This window comes from Trachypithecus francoisi, unplaced genomic scaffold, assembly GCF_009764315.1.
Source record: "Trachypithecus francoisi isolate TF-2019V2 unplaced genomic scaffold, Tfra_2.0 Lachesis_group9, whole genome shotgun sequence".
Taxonomy (NCBI): Eukaryota; Metazoa; Chordata; class Mammalia; order Primates; family Cercopithecidae; genus Trachypithecus; species Trachypithecus francoisi.
In genome coordinates this window covers 41,361,891-41,388,574 of record NW_022681474.1, presented here as the reverse complement: position 1 = coordinate 41,388,574, position 26,684 = coordinate 41,361,891, and the positions used below count along the sequence as shown (strand labels likewise).

General features: G+C 42.5%; 1 protein-coding gene across 13 annotated transcripts in view; it reads left to right on the top strand.

Moving 5' to 3' along the window:
• KCNMA1 (potassium calcium-activated channel subfamily M alpha 1) overlaps positions 1–26,684 on the top strand; it is a 781,341-nt gene that overhangs the window by 525,555 nt on the left and 229,102 nt on the right. For all 13 annotated transcript variants that reach the window (XM_033209826.1, XM_033209813.1, XM_033209812.1 and 10 more), the window contains exons 6-9: positions 8,936–9,011; positions 17,563–17,638; positions 19,659–19,829; positions 21,412–21,503. In XM_033209826.1, coding sequence (XP_033065717.1) covers positions 8,936–9,011; positions 17,563–17,638; positions 19,659–19,829; positions 21,412–21,503 — 415 coding nt within the window. The remainder of the gene's footprint in view (positions 1–8,935; positions 9,012–17,562; positions 17,639–19,658; positions 19,830–21,411; positions 21,504–26,684) is intronic.

The following is a 26,684-nucleotide window of genomic DNA, read 5'->3' as shown; positions in this document are numbered from 1 at the left end:
TATAATGGATTTCTTTTCTGTGTATATCAAGTTTCAAAGTTTATCTTTTTCAGAAAGCCATCCCTCTCACTGAGGTTTTTCACAGATTTATTAGTATGTCATTGTGGATAAATTTTTTTCTTTTTTTATTGTATCAGCCAGGACTTTATTTTATGTTGTTTGTTTTCTTGTTGCTATTGTTTGCTCCCATAAAATTCTACAGATTTTTAAAATTGTTTTCATATTTGTTGGTTTTCTGGTTATTTAGTCATAAACACTAAACTAAAAAAATCAACTTTCTCCTATTGTCAGGACTACTTTTCCCCCAAAATCTTAAGCTGAATGCTTTGTTTTATAAGTAATCTCTTATTGTATTATTGATTTAACTTCCAGTTAGCCAGTATGTTCCTTAAAATTGATTTAAATAGACTGGTAGTGTGCTTAGTGGATAGATTACTGGTTTTAAATTACTCAAGTGATTACTCGGGTTAAGGGAAATTTGCTATTTGGAGAAAAAATAAAGCATTCTCCTTTTGTCATACTACTAGCTAAAATAAATAAATACATCAAGATGGATTCACAAGTTAGAGGTTACAAAAAGAAAATAAAAGATACTCTAAAGCAGTGATTCCCAAACTTGGCTGTACACTGGACCCATCATCATCCATCATCTGGCTGTACATTAGAATCTTCTTGATTAGAAAAATAAAGCTTCGTCCTTCTGCCACACTGTTAACCAAAATAAATAAATAAATACATCAAAATGGATTAACAAGTTAAAGGTTAGAGAAAAGAAAATATATTCTGAACCACTGGTTCCCAAACTTGGCTGCACATTCGAATCAGAATTTATAAAAATTCTGATGCCCAGCTTGTATCCCAGACCCGCTGAATCTGGTGGGAGGCAGGCCCCAGTAGTGCTTTAAAATCCTCAGGGGATTGCAATGGCAGAGAAATCTGGGGGCCACTGCCCTGCAGCCTTGTTTTCCCAAAGTGTGGTCTTCTGACCAACAGCATTGACAACAGCTTAGAGCTTATTAGAAATGCAGAGTATCAGACCCCATCTGAGACCCACTGAGTCAGAATCCGGATGTGTACAAATGCCAGGTGATTCATGTGCACAATGGATTTGAATCCCATGCCTCCAAAGCAAGCATAGCAAATTAGTGCCCATGGCCTATTTATATGAGTAACATTTTACTGGAATATGGTCACACCTATTTGTTTTCCTATTATTTACAGCAAAGTTGAGTCGTTGTGACAGAATCTAAAATATTTATTAATATTTACTGTATGTTCATTTACAGAAAAAGTTTGCAATGCTGCTCATCCTGGATGGCTCATTGGAATCACTCTGGAGCCTTAAAACTCCTTCTGCCTGGCTGTATCCCAGGCCCATTAAATCAGAATGCGGGTAGGGGGTGCTGAGACCCAGGTGTCAACAATTCTGAAAGTTTCCCAGGTGATTTAAATGTACAGTTAAAGTTCAGAACCAGTGCCCTAAAAGTACAAAGAAAAAATATATAGATGCAGTAAATATATATACATATATCTGTATGATGGGGACGGCCTCTTTTTGGATATTAAAAAAGGGAACATGATGGAAAGAGGGAACTTGATGGAAAGATTGATATATTTTAGAATTCAGGGGGAAAGAAACCCACCTTAGGTAAAATTTGACAGTAAGAAAAACATTTTAAGCCAAATTGAGAAGAATGAAGAACTGTGGGAAATCCTATATGGTATACAAAATCTTCTTTATATAAGAACACAAGTATATTACTACAAATAAGATAAATACACCGGCAGACTGGCAAAGTCCATTCTAAAGCACTTTAGAGAAGAAAATAAAATGACTAATAATTATATGAAAAAATCATTAGTTTCATTTGTTAAGATAGAAAAGCAAAATAAAATAGCCATGAGCTCTTATTTGGGGTCTATCAAATTGGAATTATTTAAAAAAATTTTTTTTTAAGTTTTTAATTTTTTGAGATGGACTGTCACTCTGTTGCCTGGGGTAGAGTGCAGTGGTGAGATCTCGGCTCACTGCAACCTCCACCTCTGAGGTTCAAGTGATTCTGCTACCTCAGCCTCCTGAGTAGCTGGGAATACAGGCACGTACCACCACACCTGATTAATTTTTTGTATTTTTGGTAGAGACAGGGTTTTACCATGTTGGCCAGGCTAGTCTTGAACTCCTGACCTCAAGTGATCAGTCCACCTCAGCCTCCCAAAGTGCTGGGATTACAGGCATGAGCCACCATGCCTGGCCTCAAATTGGGATTCTTGACCTTCCTTCCTTCCTTCCTTCCTTCCTTCCCTCCCTCCCTCCCTCCCTCCCTCCCTCCCTCCCTCCTTCCTTCCTTCCTTCCTTCCTTCCTTCATATTTTCTCTATCACAGTACTCAATACAGTGGGAATGCAGGCAGAAGAGCATTTGCATACTGAAGGGAATGCTAATTGTGAGGACAAGTTGGCAAGATGTATCACAAGTCTTGAAAGTGCTTGCTTGAGGCCAGGTGCCGTGGCTCATGCCTGTAATCCCAGCACTTTGGGATGCCGAGGTGAGCGGATCATGAGGTCAGGAGATCGAGATCATCCTGGCTAACACAGTGAAACCCCGTCTCTACTAAAAATACAAAAAAATTAGCCGGGCGTGATGACAGGCACCTGTAGTCCCAGCTACTCCGGCGGATGAGGCGGGAGAATGACGTGAACCCGGGAGGCGGAGCTTGCAGTGAGCCGAGATCACGCCACTGCACTCCAGCCTGGGCGACAGAGTGAGACTCCGTCTCAAAAAAAAAAAAAAAAAAAAAAAAAAAAAAAAAAAAAAAGCGGGGTTGGGGGAAGTGCGTGCTTCAGTCCTAATGTCTGAATTGGAACTGACTGGCTGAAGTCTGTACAGGGCAGTGAATACAAGCTTGGGCTTTGTGGAGTTTGTCACATTTGGGGTGAAGCCTGGCTCTGTTGCTTTCAAACTGTGCTGATTACGCTGTCTCGCTTGTTTCTCCTTAGCTATTTTCTTCTGTTGTATGTATTTTTTCGAAAAAAGATACAGTTAGAAGTTTTAGTGTAAGTAATTTAATATGCTAGATCATCAATAATAATAGATTGATGTCATTGTCAACATCATCATTTCACCAGTAATTTAAAATAACAGTAACACTATATATACTCTGTGTGTGTGTGTGTGTGTGGTGTGTTTCTGGGCTTTCTAGTCCATTTTGATGACTTTTCTTTGGCGTGTGTACACTTCTATGCTATTGTAATTCTCCACCTTCATATGATGAAATCACCATTTACTGAGTGCCTCTAGTATGCCCACATGCACTCTTAGAATGCTTGGTCTTCCGCTATGCAGATCACCAGGATAGGATTTAATGCCCATGCCTGTGAGGGAATAAGGGTGGAGAACTCAGGCTGGGTGCAACTGCCTGGGAAGCCTTAGCCCATCCCACAGAGAGCAGTGCCACTAGATGGCCCTTCAGAGTTATCCCAAATCAAGGCAAGGTAGCCTATATCAGCCAGCCTTTGTGTGTGTGTTGGGGTGGCAGGGGGCACCACCACCGACAGGGGATGTAGCCCCAGGTGAGGCAGCTCCTTGTAGCAGAGGGCAATTCTCATGGAGGGACTAGCTGTGAGCCTTTAGCAGGTCACTCTTCAATAGCCCGGGACAAATAAGATCCCTGAAGAGGGGATCTGGTCTGTACCCTACAGCATCTGCTATAGCTCATGTCTTTTATTCATTTGATCATTAATATGATACCCTAGTATTTTATTTAGGATTATTGTTATTAGTCATTAGTGTGATAAGCTTGCCATTAAAAAAAATGCGTGGGGAATTTGTGTTCAGGTAATGCCAACTTTCTAAACCAATACAGATCATGGGAAAACATAGATAAGTCCATTTTTAAGACGTGATCATATAATAGTGAATAGATAGAGAAGTTTACTATTTTTTGAAAGTGTAAAAACCTCACTTGTAAAACTCTCTGAACCTGGAAGGTTTTGGGGAGGGCATGTAATTCCTGGCTTTTGGTACATAAACATTTTCTTCTTCACAACTCTATTTATAGCCATTTTGTATTGCCTTAGAACATCATTTATTTCAGATATTTTATAGAATAAAAATAATAAAAAGTATTGTAAAACAGAGGAGATGAATACTTGTCACCAAAGAGTTCCCCCTCTCACCTCTTTTTTCTTGATCTCCTCTCTTAGCCTGAAGTCGCTGTCTATAGTCTTTCTGGGTATAGCAAGAGTGGTCATTGGTTAAGGCTTTTCCCTGATGAGGCTACTTTCTACTTCCTAAGAGTGCAGCCCTGACCTCTCTCAGGGGACCCTGCAGGGCTTGTGGCTTTTCCCTTCAGTAGGCGACGTATAGTCTCAGAATTCTGAATGTGGATTATCTAACCTTTAACTCTGCCATCTAATTCTTTCTCAAAACTTTGATTCACTCATTCAGTTCAAACAAAGATTTATTGAACCTTCACCTTATGCCAGACAGTATGTTCGATGTTGGAAATATAGCCCTGAACAAAACAGACATCAGCTCCTCCCCTCATAGAGCTGATGCTACAGAGAGGGAGACAGAAAGTAACCACATAATGGAGATGCCAGTGCTTCATACTGAGGAGAAAAGTAAAGCAGGAAAGAGGATAGGGAGTTGTACGGGGTGTGGGAGGATTTACATGTTTTGGTCAGGTAGCCAGGGAAAGTCACGCTGATCAAAGGACACTGAGTAAGAACCTGAAGGAGGTGAGGGAGTGTGCCATGTGGGCATCTGGTGAACAGCTTTCCAGGCAGAGAGGCTGCATGTGCAGAGGCCCTGGATCAATAGCATGCTTGTGTGTTCAAGGCTCACTGAAGACATCTGCCAGATCAGCGAACAGTAGTAGGAGTGGCAGTAGGAAGCCATCAGATCCAAAAGGAGATAGTACTGGTGGTGGGGTGGTGTTGCTTTAAGCCGTTGAAGGACTTTGACTTTTACTCTGTGTGAAATGGGGGGCATTGAAGGCTTCTGAGTAGAGACCACAAGGGGTCCAGGGCAGAAAGCTGTTAGGAAGCTGATATGGTTTGGCTGTGTCCCCACCCAAATCTCATATTGAATTGTAGTTCCCATAATACCCACATGTTGTAGGAGGGACCCTGTGGATGGTAATTGAATCATGGGGGCAGTTACCCCTATGCTGCTGTTCCTGTGATAGTGAGTGAGTTCTCACAAGATCTGATGGTTTCATAAGGGGCTTTTCCCTTTTTGCTGGATACTTCTCCTTCCTGCCACCATGTGAAGTAGGATGTGTTTTCTTCCCCTTCTGCCATGACTGTAAGTTTCCTGAGGCTTCTCCAGCTGTGTGGAACTGTGAGTCAATTAAACCTCTTTCCTTTATAAATTACCCAGTCTTGGGTATGTCTTTATTAGCAGAGTAAGAAAATACAGAAGCTATTGTGAATGATTCCTGAAAGACCAACCATTTCTCCAGATAGTCTGGCTTGATGTGAGGATAAAATGTAGACGGACTTTTTTAACCTATGGAGAACTTCACTGACTCATTTGCATTAATGAAACTCAGTGCCATAAAAATGCCCAGTTTGAGACAGTCAAATAAGCAAAGGCCACCCTTGTTCAGCCCACAGGGGTCTTGTTCTTGCATCACCCTGGATCCCTTTTGCAAGGAGACGTTTCCCTCTGGTCTCCATGTTGGGAAAAATAAATGATTCTCCTGCAAGCCAGTTTGTTTTCTCTCTTATGTATATACTATTAATCTTATCCTGTCTCTCTGCTTGCTTTTGTTAAGAAGGTGCTCAGAGCTAGATCTGCAGTTTGTCTCTAGCAAGAGTATAGGACCCTGTGGGCTCTGCATTCATTTCTTTCCTCCCTTTTACTTTCATGCACCTTAATTAAAAGAAAAGCTTTTATTCTACTATATTTGCATGACTCACTCAAATGTGGCAAGCTGCCGATCACCCACGGATATATGATACAAACACCATCGTTTAAAGATAAAAAGAAGAAATCCAGTTTGAAGTTTAGGTTGTTTGTATTCTATTTTTAGTTTCATAAATAAAAGTATATCTATGCACACACAGAATTTTCAGGATTAAACCCTAAGCGGCTAATACATTGCTAGCGTGTATTTCTATAGGAGTGCCTCTTATCTATGGTTTTCTTCCTGAAGTTTCAGTTATCCCCAGACAACTTTAGTCTGAAAATAGTAAATAGAAAATTCCAGAAAGAAACAATTCATAAGTTTTAAGTTGCATGCTGTCCCACTTGGCCCCATCTGGGACAAGAATCCTCCCTTTGTCCGACGCATCCATGCCATCTGCACCCCCTGGCCGTTAGTCTCTCAGTGTCGTTCAGTGGGCAGACCCATGTCTTGCTGTAACACGTGTTACCTGTGTTCAAGTAACCCTTATTTTACTTAATAATGGCCCCAAAGCACAAGTATAGTGATGCTGGTACATATTGTCATAATTGTTCTGTTTTATTATTGGCATTATGAATCCCTTCCTGTGCCTAATTTATAAGTTAAACTTTACCATAGGTGTGTGTATACAATACATACAGGATTTGGCACTATCTGAGGTTTCAGGCATCCACTGGGAGGTCTTGGAATGTATCCCTTGATGAACATGGAAGAGTGTTGTTATCTTTGATAGTTTCAGTGCTAACTGCCAGTCGCCTTCTACTCCACGTTTCTAAATTTGTCTTTTTAGCTCAGTAATATGCGACAGTGATACTGGTATGAGATAACAGTGTAGGTTGGGCTGGAAGGTTAAGACCAACAGTAGAGTCTGTTATAAATTCAATTTCCAGCCCTTGCCCTCTCCCATTCTAATTTAGCAAGTCTTGTGAACCTCTTTGGAAACTTTATGCGCACACTGAGCAAACAATGTATTTTTTGAGACCTTAGAATTTTAAATTTTTTTTGTTACTTTTATTCTTGAACAACCACTTGACTGGGTATAAAAATCTTGGGTCGGTTTCTGTTTGTCTAAAAATTCTGAGAATTGCCCAGTTGCCATTTAACACTTACTGTTAAATATAATGATCTTAGTTACATTAATGGTAAATAACCCCATCAACACTGATGGTTTATTTTTATTTCTTGATTTTAATACTTGAAATGTAAAAATGAAAAGCCAGATGTGGTAAATAACCCCATCAACACTGATGGTTTATTTTTATTTCTTGATTTTAATACTTGAAATGTAAAAATGAAAAGCCAGATGCTTCTCAGCATTGGTCTCTAAAAGCTGATCCTTCATTTCACCTTTTAGTCTTCATTTTTTCGTATCTCAAAAGTTCTTTTCTGTTATGTCCTGGCCTTTGCTTATGATCAATGTGCTATTTGGACTTCCCTTTGGAACACATTTTATCCGTGGTTGGAGCTCTGTGATCTCCGCTGTTTCTATTTTGTGAAGTTTCATCTTTTTTTTCTCTCCCTTTCCCTTATTTTCTCTGCTTTCTGAGATGACTTCTTAGTTTTGTACTCCTCGCCATGGTCGGTTTTCAGCAGTGCAAAGTCAGCCTTTCATCAGCTCAGTTACGACTGTGCTTTTGGCCGTGAGCCTTTTTATTTCATCAATATCCCGTCTCATCTCTGCAATTATTTAATAAAAGTTATATAAGTATTATTTACCATAGAAGGAGAATGTTTTCAAAAAAATGTCTTCTGTTCATGATGGTTAATCCTTTTCAGATGAGAAATTATTTTTTTGGAGCCAATCCTTTTCTCCCTCTTTCCTTGTACAGTCAGATTTTCCCCCACCCCATGAGCTTTAAGTTAATTTTCCCTTATTACCTAAACAGCTCCACGGTGGGCGCTGTTAGCGTACTCCTTGTTCAAGTAGAAGGTAGTAAGGATTCCTTCCCACTGTTGTGCCCTAGACTGCCCTTTACTGGCTCACAGGTGTGGGAGAACAAAGCCCTACCCACGGGTGTGGAGTTGTCTGTCAGCTCCGTGCACTGGAAGGCTTCGTACTGCCTTTGGCATGTGGTGGTGCTTCATAAAATGCTTCTAGAAAGTCCACAAAAGAAAATCCCCTTGGGAGTGGGTGTGACATTCAATGTGTCTCAAAGCGGTGACAAGCCAGCATGTCGTAATTCCTTTGCATGATCGCCAGATTGTTATAGCCCAGGACTGACTCTGAATGTTCTGACTCATGAATTTCACCTGAGCAGAAATATAATTCACTCTTAGCTATTAAAACATAATAATTTGCATTTAAAAAATGTCCTTGATGTGTTTTCCTTCTCCATCTCTCTTCTGCCACCTAAACACTGATGCTTCTTTTCCATTCAAGAGAGGTCGTTGATTTAGAAAGGACAAACCATTTATCTTAACACTTAATAAAAGGAGAACTATATAAATTTTGAATCCAGAAGTTGTGGGATGTGATATCTTACCAATCTTTTTTTTTTATTGGGAGGAAAATATAGAAGTTTGTACAAAACAGATAACACTGTGGGCTATACTCTTCATTTTATCAGGGCTGAAGATAAAGATAAAAAATAAAATCCATCAAAAACATAAGATTATCCAATTTATTCTCAATCTGCTCTTAGCGCAAGGGTTACCCTGAGCTATAACAATTCCTAGGATTTTTCAGAGACAAAATCCTGCCAGACAACTAGGTAACTTAGAAGCAGTGCTTTCAATCAGAGATCACCAAATGAAAAGTCTCATTAACCTGGCTTCTCCCCATGAGCCCTTCCTCTAAAGAGGTTCCAAACAGGCCACCTTTATAAAGAGAAAGTCCATTTACCAGTTGAGATTAAACCAGTCAAGAATCAGAATGAAGGAATATGTCCGAGGTACCAGCTGGTTTATCTTCTGCAAGAACTTCCCATGCCTTTGACCCTTGGGAACTGTAAATCAAATGGCAGACTGTGAACATTAAAACCACGCATTGAAAATAATGCATCTCTATTTCATTCTTTTTTCCAGGTTTGAGATTTTTAAGAGCTCTGAGACTGATACAGTTTTCAGAAATTTTGCAGTTTCTGAATATTCTTAAAACAAGGTAAGATGTTCTTTGTCATATTTTTTCCTTCCAGTCCCCTATGCCAAGTTGCAAATATCAGGTGTGCTTGCTTTCATCACAATGACATTATTAGTAGTTATATTATTCACAGAAAGAGTGATCTAACACGGAGAGGGAGAGAAAACCCAGAGTAGGGTTTGGGTTGCTCTCTTCTGCAGGGCCAGGGAATTATGTGGTGAAAAGAGAGCAACAGCTGTGCATGCAGGGAAGTGGGGACGATTGTAGGGACACATAGCTGATATCTGAGTGCCCAGTGGGGTTGCCCAGATAAGAGTCACGGTGTCACGGGGAGAGGCGCGCAGTGAATGAGGGATAGATTTGCTCATTGATTGGGAAGTCCTCGCTGCCAGATTCTAAATCGCCCCTTTATTACATCACTAAATAAGAAATTGAACCCAGTCGTAAAGGCAATGGAAGCAATGCTGTGAGAGGCAATCACAAACCTCATATGGCAAACAGAAAATCATTTCATTTCAAAGCACATTTTAGATGTTCACTTTATATCCATATAGCCCTTGGGGCTTGCTCCGTGAATTGCCTTTTGGGGGAAAACCTACAAACCTCCTGCCGAATGCACCATGAATACTTCTGTTAACTGCGTTATGATCTGGAAAACACAACTGGACCAGGAGGAAAAGCCCCCAGAGGATCCCTTTCCTGATGACCTGCCGGCTTGCAGAGCTGGCCTGAAACCAGGGCTGTCTTGATGAATAAACTAATAAAAGAGGTTAGACGTGCTCTAATGGAGAATAAGTACAGGCCATAAATTTCTCTTCTAGGAAATTACACTCTAAGAAGCTCACTTCTAATGTTCCAGTTCCTCTTTGGTTGCCCTTCACGCATCTGATAAATGATTAAAAACAGGACACCTCTATATTTTGTGATTTGTAATTAATATATCTGCAGTTTGGAGGGTTAGATTCAGCATCATTTTCCTGGTAACACAGGCTGGGACCCAGCTTCCTGAATGAACCTGACACGGCCAACAAATTCAACCTATGATTGGCTTTACTCCTTGGGTGTTGGTGGTTTTTTCCCCCTGCTTGTTTATTTTGTTTTGCTTTAATTCCAAATTGGTTTCCTCTCTCTGACTGCTCATCTATGTGACTGTGAGGTCAAATTCACTTTCTATTAGCCAAGTTGAAAAGAAAAAGAGAATCCAATGGCACCGAAGTCTTTAAAAGTATGTCCTCCTGCCTTTTACTGTTCATTATCCTGAGATAAGAATGTATCAGTCCTCTATTTATTAGCAATAATGTAATATTATTCATATACAGTGAATATTATATTTCTTCATATTTTTCTGAGTGTCAATAACCTTGATTTCTGCCTTTTAATTATTCTTCTATGTGCTAGAATCATATTACTTTTGAAATGTAAATGATCAATGAAGCTAGCATCTCTTCAATATTTACCTATGTCAGATTCACTCCACTAGACTGTGTTTTAAAGGTGGAATGGGTGAGTACCCAGCACCGAGCATAGAGCCTTGTCCTTAAAAGACACTTATTTTTCTGGTAGGCATGGTGTTTTGTGACATTCTCTAACATCGGGTAGTGTCTGTCTTTCCCTGTTTCACAATCACATCATATGTTAAGGGGATTTTTATTCTCTGATGCCAGCATTTTGAGAAGTTTCCATTGCTCTGAGGAATACTGTCTACTCCCTGGACTGTTTTAGGACTTGAGAGAATGATGGACCATCTGAATGTTTTTTTCTGACCTTCTGCTAATACACTCACTTTCCTTTCCTTTGGATGCGGGAAGTGGCTGTGGCATCCCTGGTGGTTAACTCACCTGCCTACTGCACAGTATGGTTGCTTCCTCCTTTCAGTGTAGAGGGGGAAAGCTGAAGCAGCCAGCCAGGGGATGAGGGAGAGAATGGCCCTAGGGAAGAGTCACGGGGTGGAAGGCTGGCTGTGCATCTGCCATCCGGGCCCCAAGACAGCCTTTCTCCAGTGTCCCACTTCCCACTATATGAAACTCTTGTTGTTAGAGGGTGTTTTTTGCCACAAAGCCACAACCTGGGTTTTCAGAGTTCCCTTCGCTTACGGTCATAACCAGATGGTTGAGGTAATTCAGCAAGCCTGGAGTGAGCACCCATTGGTGTCAGCAGCAAGGTGGGTGCTAGGAGTCCTGCTGTCAGAGAACTTGCTGGGTAGGAGGTCAGGCCGCCTGGTGGTGTGGTTAATGCTGATGTCAGTATGTCCATGGGTTGAGAGGGGAGTAACTAAGCTGGGCTTGGCATGAGTTGTGGGGCAGTCAAGGATCTTTTCAAGGAGAAGGTTACCTTTAGGTAAGCCTTGTAGAAAACTAAGTGTCATCCTCTTGGGGCTGGGCATGTGAGGGGTAGGGTGGGGGTTGACTTCTTATCAAGGAAGCTGCTAACAGCACACTGGTATGAGAGCACGGCACTTGGGGAAACTCTGGGTAATTCTGCACTCCTGGACATTAAGAGTTCTGTGATGGAAAGAGGAGGATGAGGTTAAGAGGGTAGGAAAGGCCAGGTTGCCAGGCACAGAAGCACATATCATGTAATTGTAAGAAGTCTGGAAGCTCTAGGACAACTCTCTGAGGCCATTTCCTCTCCAGGTGCCGGCCCGGCTAATCTTGGCTCCTTCCTTTTGGGCATCCCCAAGTGTGGATCCCAATGTTCTGTCGCAGAGAAAGTGCAGGCTTGGCTTTTGTAGGGCTTTGGACTTTCAGCAATTCTCCTATGACTCTTCCATACTCTGCTGCTTTCATAGTGGTCCTTCCAGGAGGGTGGGTTGGGGAACCCATGTAATCGTCTTTAGGGAGATTTTGTCTGGCTCTCTTTGGTGGTGAATTCCTGTCAATCTGTGGCATTAAGTAGGAATGGAGGCTTTGCAATGGGATTTGAAATAATGACTTGGAGTTGCTGTTTCATTTCCAGTACTTTGGCTGCCTCACTGGGCCAAGAGCTGAAAGAAACAAGGCAGAGAAGCATAAGGTGGGCAGAAAGATTGATAAAGAATTAAGGAGGCAGCAGAAGGAAAATTAAAGTGCATGGGATGAAATGGGCAGATCACAGTTATGTGACCAGCATCAGGGCCCTTTCCCAAGCTGCAAGCCCACAGCGGGCCTAGAATACTCCACAGCCTGAAACGGGCCAATTAAAGGGGAGACAAGGAGACTCCCTCTCACTATCTGAGGTTTTGGCAGTTCCTCAGTTATTCTGCAAACTGGAGATCTAACATACAGGTGCTAGAACACTTATGCAACTGTCAGAGGAAAGTCAGCAGCTGTGTTTAAAGGCTGTAATTCCACATCTCATTGACGTGGTAAATATTGATGACTAAAACATGGATCACTCAGCAATTTTTTTCAAAATGGGAATTTCCTTATTGTTTCCTGTAATTTTTCTTTCTTCTCTTTTTTTTTTTTTTTGAGATAGACTTTTGCTCTGTTGCCCAGGCTGGGCGTGATCTCAGTTCACTGCAACCTCCGTCTCCTGGGTTCAAGCCATTCTCCTGCCTCAGCCTCCTGAGTAGCTGGGATTACAGGTGCCCACCACCATGCCTGGCTACTTTTTGTATTTTTAGTAGAGACAGGGTTTCACCATGTTGGCCAGGCTGGTCTTGAACTCCTGACCTCAGGTAATCCACCTGCCTAGGCCTCCCTAAGTGCTGGGATTACAGGTGTGAGCCACTGTACCGAGCCTGTTTCCTCTAATTTTTAAAATATGTTCATTGTAAACATTGCAATAACACACAAAATCATAAAGGATAAAGTAAGATTGCCTCCACATCACACTACTTTGAGATAACTATTGTATCTACTACGTCACCTTTGGTTTCCCACATAGCATTCCATGATATGCATGAGTCATCATATACCTAACCAATATGCTTTTGGGAGGTGTTTTTGAAACTAAAACATTACTACTCACATGACCTTAGAGATGGCTCCAAGGTAAAGTTTGTAAAGAAGAGTATTCTATATGGAGAGTGCAAGAGATGTGCAGGGAGAGGCCAAATCATGCAGGTTCTTAGATTTGTGGACTTTACATGAACAAAGGAGAGCTGTTGAAGGATTTTAATCAGGAGAGGAAATGTGGTTAGATTAACATTTTAGAAAGATCCACTATTCCAACAGTTGTATAGAGAATGGGGTTGAAGCATCAAAGACTTCATAGACCATCAAAGACCTCATAGACAATTAGGAGGCAGTAGTCCAGGGAAAAGTTATTAGGGCATGGCCTTAGGCAGTGAAAATTGGGGCAGAGAGAGGAGAAGGGATCTAGAGATAATTAAGGGATTGGATTGGCAGAATTTCGCTTTGCTCCACTCATGTTATAGTTCAGACCATTTATGTTAGCGTGGTGCAGTCCAGTAAACTTTTCAGGGGGTGGGTATTTTATATCTGTCCAGCAAATAGAGCAGTAAAACAAAACAAGGCCAGCAGCACTTGGCAGTACCAGAAACAAAGAGAAAAATTAGAGACAAGCAGAACAGGGACAAATGTGCACTTTGTACAAGTGCATGACATTTTCTGTGTTAACAGAAACATGTCTTGTTAAACATATAGAGAACAAAGAAGGCCCCAGAAACTCTGGGTTTACAGCTGTAATCTCTGGAGCCAGACCTTCTCTTGCAGCATCCACAGTTTCTTGGAAGAGGTCTCTAATCTACAAGAATCGTGTGCCTCTCCTATCATGTTTCACTGTGTCCATCGATGTGAATTAGAACTCATGGGATGGGGACTCAGGAATTGTATTGAAAAAATGAGAATGATTTACTTTAGATGGGTGAGGTTTTCATGATAAAATCATAATCTCCCTTAAAGCTTAGGAAGCGGGGTAGAATCCTAATGATTCAAATCATTCTAACCATTGCTAGCTTCATGTTTGGCCCAGATCCCTAGGCTTGACCAGGAAGGCTATGACTATCTCCACACAGAGATGCACAACCTTTGCCATGCAGACACACAGCCCTGCTCCTGGCATGCCCCACTCTTTCTTCCCAAAGAGCCCTACTTAACCTGGCAAGGTTCACATTTCAGAGTATGGAGAATGCCCACCAGGGATTAACCTTGTATCTTTTGCTCGTTGCTTTCAGATGCGTGGTGATAGTGTTTCATTTAGAAAGCAAATTCCTAAACCTAGGGATCTGTGATAATGCTGATGTCATAAAAATAATCAGATTTCAGAGCTAAACACGGACTGTTTTAGCAACAATGGTTAAATGTTCTGCATATGGCAAGAGCTCCCCAACGCACTACCAATATCACTGTAGCCATCATTTAGAGTTTAATAATCACCATCTTTAGGTCATTTTCCCAAAGCACCAAGAGGCTTGGACTCTAAATAGGTTTAATATCTCAAGAGGACCCCACATGGTTGTTGGTGGGACACTGATGTGTTCAGATCCCAAGAATCCAGGAGTATGTAAGTGAAGCCACTTGGTATTTAACGATCCCCTGAGAAAATAGACAACACAGACCTCCCTAAGAGTCCTCCCTTTGCCACTGGCTATCTGTTCTTCATCTATTTCTTACCCTCCAATGCTGGAGCACCCCTTAGAGGACTTGCAAGGTAGAGGACGGAGAGAATTCTGCTCAACACAACGTCTAACACGTAATAAGGGCTCAATAAATATTGGCAGTTATTACAATCTGGTAACTCTAGAAATGATCAAGAGAGACAGAATGGACATTTTGGCTGTTTTCCCAAGTTTTCGAACAAGAAGAAAGTTGTTCCACACATCTCGAAAGATCAGTCTCACCCACAAAGTTGAAAGTATCTGTTTATTCTTTCCATGAACTGTCAGAATCAACTCTGGAAAACCTAAGACCGTGGATTCCTCTGTGCTGTTCCATAGAAGAAGAAGATTGTTGTTATGAGCATTAAATGGCTTAGTACACATAAAGCACAGGTGATCCTAAAGCATTTAGGATGGTGGCACATGTGGTGAGCACTGGGAAAGAACTGTAAACAAGCTAGCTGATACTATTACTATGATCTTAAATGCCTAGAATTTAAATCATTGGTTCTCCAGAAGAGAGGTAAGAGAGGACAGTCATAACAGAGATGAATTGACCAAAACTAATGGATTGGGCAACACTGTAGGCTGCATTAAGCCACTACTGGGAAAATGCAAGAGCTAGAAAAGAGAGTTCTTTTCTGCAAGATGCAGCAAGGAACACAAGAGTCAAATAGCAACCTAAAACTTTACACAAGACATCTTAAGTCAGTAGGATCAATTACCGATGAATGGCTGGAGGTGAGAGCCAGGGAAAGTCACTTTGTCTTGCAGGTGGGTGGAACAATTTTAAGGAAGCAGTAGGGATTGAACTGGGCTTTGAAGAATGGGGAATACTTGGCTAGATGGGAAAGGCTTTCGAGTTGAGTAAATAGTGTAGACAATAGCTGTAGTAAATAGGTTTAACTGGGATGGCAGTTTCAAGAGCTTATGTGAAAGAGTGGTGGTGGGAGAGACTGGGACTTCACAAGGTATTGACAATGGAAGGAGGGAGTTTGAATGTCATCTTTTAGTCAACAAGAAGCCTTTGGACAGTGAAGTGACCTGCTGACAGCAGCGTTCAGGTATACCTCAGTGGGAGTAAACAGGATGCAGTTTAGGAAGAGAGCAGAGGCAGAGACCAGTGCATTCAGTGCAGAGTCACAGGGGCCTGCTATGCTCCGGGGACCCAGGGCTCCTGGAATCCAGACAGACAAGTCCCCAGCTCTCAGGGAGCTCCAAATGTCATAAGGTCCAGTTGATCCACTCAAGGAACACCAGTGGATGCTAAAGCTGTTAGGTATAAGGTTGTTGGGGAGCAGGATATTCCTGCAGTCTCGGGGCCTCACTGAAGGTGGCATATTCATTACAAAGGGAAACGGGCACCTCTCAGTGGAGACATTAGCATTTCCGCCTCAGCCACATGAATGGGCCTAGTCATTGGGTTGGGATATCCTGATGTGATGCCATCCCCGCAGAGATGCTTAACAGAGATACTCAAGTAGGGAGCTTATGTAGGATGATCAAGTCTAGAGGTCTAATGTACGACATGAAGACTATTGTTAATAAAATTGTATGGTATTTGGGATTTTTGTTAAATATGTAGATTTTAGCTACTCTTGTCACACACAAAAACGTAACTGTGAGATGGTAGATAATATCATGTTGTAAACCTCAAACATACACAATAACATTTATTTAAAAAATAAACTGGGCTGGGCACGGTGGATCACACCTCTAATCCCAGCACTTTGGGAGGCCGAGGTGGGCGGATCACCTGAGGTCAGGAGTTCGAGATCAGCCTGGCCAACGTGGTGAAACCCCGTCTCTACTAAAAAAACAAAAATTAGCTGGGTGTGGTGGCGTGTGCCTGTAATCTCAGTTACTTGGGAGGCTGAGGCAGGAGAATTGCTTGAACCTGGGAGGCGAAGTTTGCAGTGAGCCGAGACCACACCATTGTACTCCAGCCTGGGTGACAGAGTGAGACTTCATCTCAAAATATAAAATAAAAATAAATAAGTAAATAAACAGGATCCAGAATATAGAACATTATAGAAGACAACCTAGATTCACACAAAATCTAATGTTATTACAAAGGAGTGGTGTCATTTACACATTAAAAGAGACTGAAGCTGGGATTGGCAAACTATAACCCATGCCTGCTGCCTGTTTTTGTAAATAAAGTTTTATTGGAACAAAGCTATATCTATTCCTGTACATGTTGTCCGAAAGCTGTTCTGAAACCACAGTGACAGAGTTAAGTATTTGTGACAACGTCTATATGGCCTGTAAAGCCTAAATATTTACTCTCTGTCCTTGTTTCCTGACAGTTGGATTTAAGCCACCTAACAGCCAAATGCAGTGCATGAAACTTGGGTCTAGGGGAAAAAAAAAAATCAATAAACATAATTTTTGGGCAACTGGAGACATTTAAATAAGGTCTGCGTATTAAATAGCATTACTGAATTTTTATGTTTTAATTTTCTCAGGCGTGCAATGGTATTGTGATTATACTGTGCAATGCTTTTCTTCTTAGGAGTTGAGTGCTAAAGTATTTAGGGCTTGTGCCATGATGTCTCTGATTTATTGGTAAATGGTTTAGCCAAAAAAAAAAAAAAAAAGAGAGAGAAAAAAAAATACATATATACATGGCAAGAAGAAGAGAAGGAAAAAGAGCGGCGGGGGTGTGGGGAATAAGAGAAAAAGCATGTAGGGAGATAAAGCACCTGTGGTAAAATGTTAATAATTGGTCAGTCTAAATGAAGAGCGTACAAGTGTTCATTATACTGTTCTTTCCACTTTTCTGTAGATTTGAAGAGTTTTTAAAATAAAAGTCAATTTTTACCAAAGTTAAATTCGTTCCTCTAGGCTCTGTCCTGACCTTCATCCCAGCAGCTCCTCCAGCTTCCAGAATTCCCTTATAATGGAGAAACGGTTGGAAGTTAGGTGTGGCAGCCTCTACCCCTAAGCGGGTGCTGTTACCCTGTAAGATAGCCCCTGCAGGGCCTTCCCTTGGTAACGTGGGGATTTTGCTTGTTGTCTCTTGCACAGTAATTCCATCAAACTGGTGAATCTGCTCTCCATATTTATCAGCACGTGGCTGACTGCAGCCGGGTTCATCCATTTGGTGAGTAACCTTGAAGACCCTTGTGCTCTCACTTGCCAGCAACAAGACCCTCTCTGAGTCATTTTATTACCTACAATTTTTCTTGCTGGAAAGAAACTTTACCTCGGTTGTAGACAGGAAGATGGGAAGCAACCACACAATTGTCTGGGTTTCCAACCTTTTTACCCCAAACTAGTTCCAAATGGTGAGTAATGTTTGCACTATTAACCTGCATTTTTCCATTCATTGCACATTGGTATTGTGTGGGGGCTTTGGTAGATTTTCTTTCTGTCTGCAAGAACTATAGTAAGCCACAAGATGGCAGTGCTTCCTAAGCAAACACGTGGAAAAGGGCTGGGGACAAGGTTGGAAGTTTGACCCACACCTCCTAGTAAACAACAAATTCAGATCCCTCAGTTTCTCTCTACTTCCCCCTTACGAAAAGCCACCTTTGATTATTTTGTCTGATTTGTACCTCAAAAATGTTAATTCTTTTTTATTAGTGACTCTTTTAAAGCCTTATTTGAGTCAAGCCCCTCATACCACCCGAAGGCAGACTTTCCTCCTGCTTTTAAAGAGCATAGCCATTGTAGGAAGTGTGTTTCATGCAAACATAGACTGTTACAACTGGAAGGAGCCTCGTCTAGCTGTGAGACTTTGGATAAAGTTGACCACCGGTGGCTGAGCCTCTATTTGCATAAGGGATAGAAGGACACGCTTAACTACCCACACTTGGGATTTACGTAATTATCACTCAAAAGGAAGACAGGCCTGGGATGACAGCGGGTGGGGCACGGGGGCTCACGTAGTCACCAGATTTGGGGTCTCCTGCCCAGCCCTTAATATCGATGGGATTCTTGGCCAAAATCAACCTTAATCACCCTAATTCTTGCTGTGACCAAGTACCAAGCACCCAAATCACATATGTGGAGGAGATAGTAGTCTTTAATAAGATGATGACCCCACCTTACTATTGGTATTAGTGAAGTCCCTTCTGGTTCACTAGGAAACGTTTTTGAAAATGGCACATTGAGGACAAACTAATGTGTGAAAGAGGCCAGGCCCTGGAAACATTTTGCAGAGGCAGAGCTGGAGGCCTGGGGGCCGCCATTCACAGGCCCTAAGGGTGGATCACGGGTGTATTTGAGTAAAATTGGACCTGCAGCTCCCTCTCTCCTGAGAGTATCTAAAGTACCTTTCCTGCCCATGTCCTAGCCTTGTTGGCAGATCAAATATGATGGAAGGACAGGAAAGTGGGGAAACTGCAGTCCTGGGCCAAAGCTCTCCAAATCCAGCCACACCCTTTGTTGAAGTTTTGCCTCTGCAAAGTTGACCAGGACCTGTGTGGCCAACAAAACTGGAAAAGTTTGCCAGCCCTTGGTCTAACAGGCTGTGCCAGTGCAAGCTGTTCTCATGAGCTCACTTTCCAAGCCCCTGGGAAGAATCTGGCAGCCTCAAGGCTAAGACCACCATTGGCAATTTGCAAAGGAGGGAGAGCAGGGCCAGATCCCAGAGATGCTGTTTGAATCAGAACAAGCAGGGCCTATATATACTCTTTGGATAAACTGATGGAAGGAGGCAGCCCCCTGTGGAAGGGTTTAGAATTTCTGCGGGAGAGGCAGAGCCAGGCCATCTGGGCCTTAGAAGCCCATTGAGGAAGGTCAGGGACGGGCTCTCTGGATCTTTCCTTGAAGAGAGTGCTCTAAAACCTGGCCAGTGGCAATGCCCTGAATTTTAGCTGGCTTCTGACATTTTAGCAGCAGAAGAAAAAAGGCCTAGAGATATTTTCCTTCTTGCTTTCCCTCTCTGTCCCAATCAGCCAGGAAGACATTTCCTGCAGCTGCTTCTCCACTTTCTTTGTGTCCTGCTCAGGAGCTCTGCATCCTGACTCACAGAACTCAGCCCAGGAACCACACAACTCCTGTGGAGAGTGGTGTGCATTAGCAAGTGGCCTTCGGGAGTGCCGAGCTTCTGGGTTTATTGTATGTACACACTTCAATAGCATGTTTTTCTTTTTTCTCCCCTGTCCCATTTGCTTTAGGTGGAGAATTCAGGGGACCCATGGGAAAATTTCCAAAACAACCAGGCTCTCACCTACTGGGAATGTGTCTATTTACTCATGGTCACAATGTCCACCGTCGGTTATGGGGATGTTTATGCAAAAACCACGCTTGGGCGTCTCTTCATGGTCTTCTTCATCCTCGGGGGACTGGTAAAAAAAATCTTTATTATGATTTGATTTTGATGGTTGTTAGTATTTTCCATGATACATTTCCTTAAAGCTTTGTATTGTAGACTGTGTTCTGCACTAGAAGCAAGCCTTAATGTTAGAATCGGGCTGAGTAAATCCAAACAGGATGGTGACTTTTCTGCATAATTCTTGGTGTATTACACTTGTCCCATAGATCCAGGCACATTGCCCTTGTGAGGGACAGCCATTTAGCCAGGAGCAAACCTAATTGTCTTAAGAAAGTGATGCTGTTAAGAAGGGAGTGTGTCTACCCCTTAGCAATGTAATTCAGCATCTGGTATGCTACAACAACAATGGCTGTCACCTGCCACTGGTAGAAGCTATGGATACTTTGTAGAGACAGTTTGCGGTTTCAAGAGCTCCCCCTTCCCCTTTATGTTCCTACCCAAACTTCCAACAAACACTGTGGCTGGGGCCTGCCCTAAAGAGAAGGGTCCCTACATCAAAGGACAGAGAGCACCTTAGTCTTGTCCAGGCAGACATCCTCATGTGAGCAGAGTACAGTTTTGCAAACAGCTCACTCCGTTCTGCAGCGGACATGTGGGATATTTTTGCTCCTTTCTTCTAGGAAAGTTTCACTGTTTGGTTTTTAAAGGTCTATGCAGCTCTTTATGTTGCACTAAACCATCCCTTATAATGTAAATCAAGGGGATTTCTGGCCACACATTGGCAGTTGCTGCATTTTGTCTTTCAAAGTAGCTCACTTTAAATTTAGAGTTTTTGCCATTTATGAAACGAGTGATTAAAATCCTAATCCACACACAGCTTTCATGTACTTACACTGCACGCACATTTATATATAGTGATGCATACACATCTCTCTGTTTTGTATGCATAGGGCATATACATTTTAAAAATGTATATAAATGTGCACGTGCATGTGTACATTCACGCAAGCATTTCTGCAGCATCCGTGAGGTGCCCATAGATAACAAGACCCATCCAGCCAGCCACAGGCCAGATGTTTGTTGGACAAAACATGGCAGATTTGTGTTTCTCCTTGCTATCTTCTCCTCCCAGGTGATTTCCTAAATTTCCCTTTTGTGCTTTTTAGTGTTTTTTTTTTAATAGAAAAATTTAGTTTTTAATCTTTTGGTGTTTATTTTCTTTTGTCACTCATAAAAACGTTGATTCTCCTCTGAATTTTAATGACAAAGATCTTCTCTTGTGAAACTGTGTGTGCACGCACACGTGTGCCTGTGTGTGTTTAATTTCACTAGCATGCACCCCTTTTGCCTATTTTTCTTCAACAAGAACTAGATATCACCTTATTTATTCCTGTCTCCTTTGTATTTTTCTCGACTGTGATTTTTTTTGTTCTTTAGTTGTCAAGGTTAGCTAATGTTTGTTTGTCTTGTGTATTTCCAGGAGCTTGCTCTTTTCATGCTTTTAGTTTTTTATGATCCAACGTATCAATATATACCTTCGCAGGCCTAATCCTTTTGTGTTTTCAGATCTTAGTGCCCCCCCACCCCGTCTGAACAGGTCCCCCCTTTTCTTTGGCCTGTCTTTTTAGTCTCTCTTCTGTCTCCTGTCTTCTCAGGCCATGTTTGCCAGCTACGTCCCTGAAATCATAGAGTTAATAGGAAACCGCAAGAAATACGGGGGCTCCTATAGTGCGGTTAGTGGAAGAAAGTAAGTATGCCAAGAGGTTTTGCTGCCTCTGCTGCGGTAGAATCCTCTCTGCATGCCATTTTTTTTTTTTTTTTTTTTTGGCTCTTGTTTCTTTGTTTCATGCATGTAGGCAATGTTTGCCCGCTACGTGCCCGAAATTGCTGCTCTCATCCTGAATCGGAATAAATTCGGCGGGACTTTTAACAAACATGGAGGCAGAAAGTAAGTCAGTTGCATCAGAAAAGATGTGGTTGAGTGACTTTCAGGAGTCCCTGTGGAGGTGCCGTCTGAATTCTGCCCCTCCCCCACCCCACCAGGTGCTTCTGTGAGGGAAGGCCCAGCTTTCCTCACAGGGGTGTGATGTCAGAGGTGACCTGAGGACGTTGCCACACTTGGACCAACTCCCATTCACAAATTCCAAGAGATGTAATGAATTTGTCCTGAAAGGAGTCCATTTATAACTGGGCCCATATTTTCTCTTCTGACCCCTAACAAGTAGACAAAACTCATTCATTCTTCACATCATCTGGCTATGTGATAAAATTCTGGTCCCTCAAACTAGTATGATGCCCTCCTATGGTGATTTGTATGTAGCAAGAACGCAGGATAAGACTCTGGCAGGGAACTCCTTGGGTGGCAGATCTAGGTCATCTGGCCTACTGCAAAGGCACTGTGGCCACTGGACCCAGTTCTCCTCTTCATCCAGGAGGCACCAATCTTATCCTCGGAGGGACTCATTACTCAGCTGAAATTCCTTCTGGGCAAGAAATAGTATATTTCTGGTAGTTTAGGGTACTACATGCTATTCTTGATGAATCTTTTGTTTGGCTTCCCAAACATGAGTGTTTTCTTCTTGGGAACTATTTCAATGTGTGCTTGGATCACCTTATCACTCTCAATATCAATGTGCAGGTTCAATATAGACCCCAAGGTTTTCTCCTAAGTAGGGGGCAGTACCTTACCACCTCAAGAGAGGAATGCCGTGGGGGAGAGGGAGCTGGCAGCAGGCATCCTTTATTTATTTTTTTAAAGCTTTTTCTGGGGCAGTGACCTTTGTTTTTGGTTTTGAGGTATAACTTACATAGAGTTAAATGTACACATCTTTAACATATAGAGTGAGGAACTTGTACCTATGTACACACCCAGTAACTACCATCCTGTCATCCGGATCAGGACACAGAAAACTTTTCATCACTCATGCCTCTTCCCAGTCATGGAAGTTCCTATCATGGAACTGTTTTGTTTTGTTTTGCTTTGCTTTCCCTTCTCGTTCAATTTCAAATGAACTCTTAAAGAGCTTCTTTGGTTTTTTTAAGAGGAAATAAAATCAGACCGGGAGCATTGTGTTTCCCTCCACCGCTGCCTTCTCCTCGTTTTGACAGTCAGCCGTGTCAGGCAGAGCGGAACCTCCCCTTCGGTCAGTGAGTCCAATGTTTCCTGAGCTCAGGTGTCCAGGCCTCTGCACAGGAAATGAGGAGGTGGACAAAAGGGCTCATTTTCTTGAACTACCCACAGGACACCAGTTTCTTTTCAAAGGCACAAAGGACAGTGGGCCAGAGGAGGCCAGTTGGCGTCTTTTCAGAGAGGCAGCACATCCCTCCATCTTCCCTCTAATGGAGCCCTCCCCTCACTATTATCTTAACAACCCTGGATGAGGTTAGAACCAAGCTGTTCTGATTTCTGGGCCGTTGGTTGGATCCAAAAGGCCAAATAAGTCCAGAGATTCCCATTGGTCATATATCCCATGCCAAGAGGAAAACAGCATCTCAATTCATTTTGCCTTGAAGGTGTGGACAGGTCTCCATAAAGCAGAAGGCATTCTGAGGGCCTGGGGCTCTCTTTATGGCCTCCCTATCTCCCAGTGTCACTGCCAGCATTTCCCAATCACTGCCCCTGAAGAAGTCAGTAAAATCAATTGCCCTGAAGGCTAGGTTGAAAATATTTCTTCACTCTCATTCCAGGTAATTTTTTTTTAATGAAATAATTTTCCTAGTCAAATGTGGGTGAGCTGGTGGGTGGGCTGCAGGCCGGTAGCTCTTGGTGCCGGCTGACCCAGATGGGGCCCTCAGCGCGACACTCACTCACTGCCCCAGGTCCGATCTGGTCATGTTTCACCCTGGCAGTTCCACTCAAACTTTCAGGTGCCGATGACTTCAGATCACAGACTTCCTGGCATTCTGTTCGGGCTCTGTAATCTTTTATCACCGCTTTTAGCCTGGTTTTCTCTCTCTTTCTCTCTTTTTTTTCTTCTCCCTTTATGAAATGCACTTTGCTTTTAATGTTCTTTTTGGGTCCCCACTGTTCCTGACTCTGCAGACACAGAGTCCGTCCTGTCATCAGTACCGGGCCTGTTCACTTTACTTTACGCATTGTTTCCTGGTTCAAAAGCTAATTACTAAGTAGTTTAAAGAAGCCCTTTGGTCACTTAGATCTTTCATCAGAAAATATAAGCTTGGGAAAGGCACGGTAATAAAGGGCCATTAGCACCCTTTGTTTGATGTTGTTTTTCCAGTCAGTAAAACAAGATTGATGAAATGTTATGTTTGGCCAAATTTTGAGTTTTCATTTGGAATTCAGTGTTGAGAGAATGAGCTGTCAGAATCAATAAGTTTTCTTTCGCTTGGGATATGGGCATGTGGTAGTAATTAGCAATATAAGGTCTTTAGTTGAGCAACCAAGCATGGATTCTGGCAGCAAACATAATGAGAAACTACAGTTGTTCTATTTCTAACGTCAGAAAGTTTCCAGATAAAATTAAATGCATTTGCAAAAGGAAAGCAGCTAAACTTTGTTGAAAGATAAAGTTCAGACTCTTAAAACAGTGTGCTGTGCTCTGAGTTTTTGTGTATGCATAAATCCATGTACTCTGCCCATGGACACACACGTACATGTTCTCTTCTCCCCGGGACCCAATCAAATGAATGCCCAGAAAGAAATTAGAATGTATACATAGTTAAGGGATTTGTTTACTTGTGCATATTTTATTCAGAAATGATTTCTCTAACAATATATTAACTTGTCAGAGAACTCAAGGTAACTCATGATCTAAAGCTACAGAGACACAAAACTTTGAAATTCAAAGATTATTTAAAGTAAAAAATTTAGGCAGAGAAGATCAGGGTTTTGTTTGTACAACACCCAAATTCAGGATATTTGAGAATATGAAGATATCATTGGCATTTCATTTTCAGTTTTAATCAATGTGTTTGGCATAATATAAACACTTCAAGTAGCATTCTCAAAACCTCTTCACCATCAACACTATTTCAAGGGCCTAGAGTGCCTTACCCAACATTTTCATCACCTCCTGCAGGATAGCCAGTCCCTGCAGTAGGTATGGGTGCTTGTGCACGTGTGCATGTGTGTTGGCTATTTCATATATGTTATGATGGATTGGGGTATCTAAGAATAGGGGTTCGGGTGTCCACAACCAACAGTTCAGTCAGTAGCTGAGGTAGGTAATCTCTCTGAGTTGGAGGGATTAGGGACAACTGGGCTCTTCGACTAATACCCTGAATCTTATTCAGAAGAGTAGGCCTCCTGCAGCCCAGCCTGTCTCCCAAGGCCACTGCCTCCTCCGCCTTCCCTTTGTGGAAGGTCGAAGCTGCTTAGGGACAGGGAAGGCCGGAGGGGTGGTGAGGCTCCCATGGCCTTTGGGATCCCCAGCTCTCTCCTCCCTCTCATAGCCCCTTGCAGTTTTCCCCAGAGGTCTCCTCTCTGAGTGTGATTCATTCCACTCCTGGTTAGTTTATGAGAACTGACAAGATCATGGTCCAAGGTCACATGGCCAAGGGCCATGGAAAATAATCAGTCACAGAGAGGAATCCATCAGCTGTAACCCCCTTGTTAGAGGGAGTCCAGCCGGAGAGCCACCCAGACCTTGTGTTTCTCATGTTGGGACTTGAGTGACTCAAGTTTGAGGCAATCCTAGGCCCAGGTGTTTGGGACAGAGAGAATGGGATGGGTTTGGATTATTCTACTGATTCCTGGTAGCCAAATGCTGAGAGGACACACAAGAGGGGAATGAGTCATGAAAGACTAGAAGTAGCCAAGGTGGGAAAGGAAAGTGAGTGTAATTACCTTGGAGGAAGGTCCCCAGGATGAAGCTGCTGAGCCGCCATTCTGGTTTGGGGAATAGTTGTCACAGACTAACCCATCTCTTGCTCCAATTCAAAAAAGCTGTCTGTGAAACTTAAATGCTGTGGCTTCTCTTGGAACATTTCCCTATAAAGAGAGGAGTGCCACACACTTCCTGAAATGAGAATGTGGATCAGTGCAGCCTAAAGCCCTGGGACTGCCTTCTCTGGCAATAGTAATACCTATAAATATTTGCATATTTCAGAATGCTCACAGTGATCCTGTGAGAAAGGTATTACCATCATCTCCATTTGGAATCAGTGAAGAAACTGAGGAACAGGGAGGTTGAGTGACTTGCCTGACATCATGCAGCTAGTAAAGAGTAGGGCTGGGGTTTGAACCTGGACAGTCTGCTTCCCTGTGTCCTGCTGCCTCTCCATGTCATCTCTTGAGACGCCATTCTGCTCTAAACTCAGTGATCTCCTATTGTTTGTATCTTCCTCCACCTTTCCCTATAAGTGGAGCCAGAACGCCATGCCCATAATGGAGAGGAAGAGAAAGGCATGAGCTTCACTTTGGGTTTGTCTACTCTCCCCTCCTGCCCACCCACTACCCCTAAGGGTCCTGGCCCCAGGATTGAGGGGAAAAAGATGGACAGCGGACAAAACCATTTCTTCCTTTATTTTTCTCATTTGGTTAGACTAGATTTCTAATTCCTTCTTGAACACTTCTAGCAATGAGAGGCTCTCGAGGACAGATAGATGAACCACATCCAAAGTGAGATTTGTGCCTTTTTTGTGGATTTCAACATTTTCTTCCCCTTCCTGGCTCCATCCTTTAAAGGTAGTTTCATGGAGAATTGTAGTGATCTGCTAAACTTGGACTTCCCTGCTGGGCAGATCTCACCTGCAGAGCCTTCTATACCTTTGCAGATAGAACCACCTATTCCCTTTCACTCCTTAGCTGGTATACCACACAGCACAGAGCAGTTCTCTGGTGTGGTTTCTTACTGATCAGTGAGAAGTGCAGTAGAGCCCCATGTGACCAGTTCTGCAGGGTGCATTCTGTGTATTTGTTTCATAGCTTTGACTTGGAATATTCACCCTCAGGAGCCTGTATCCCAAT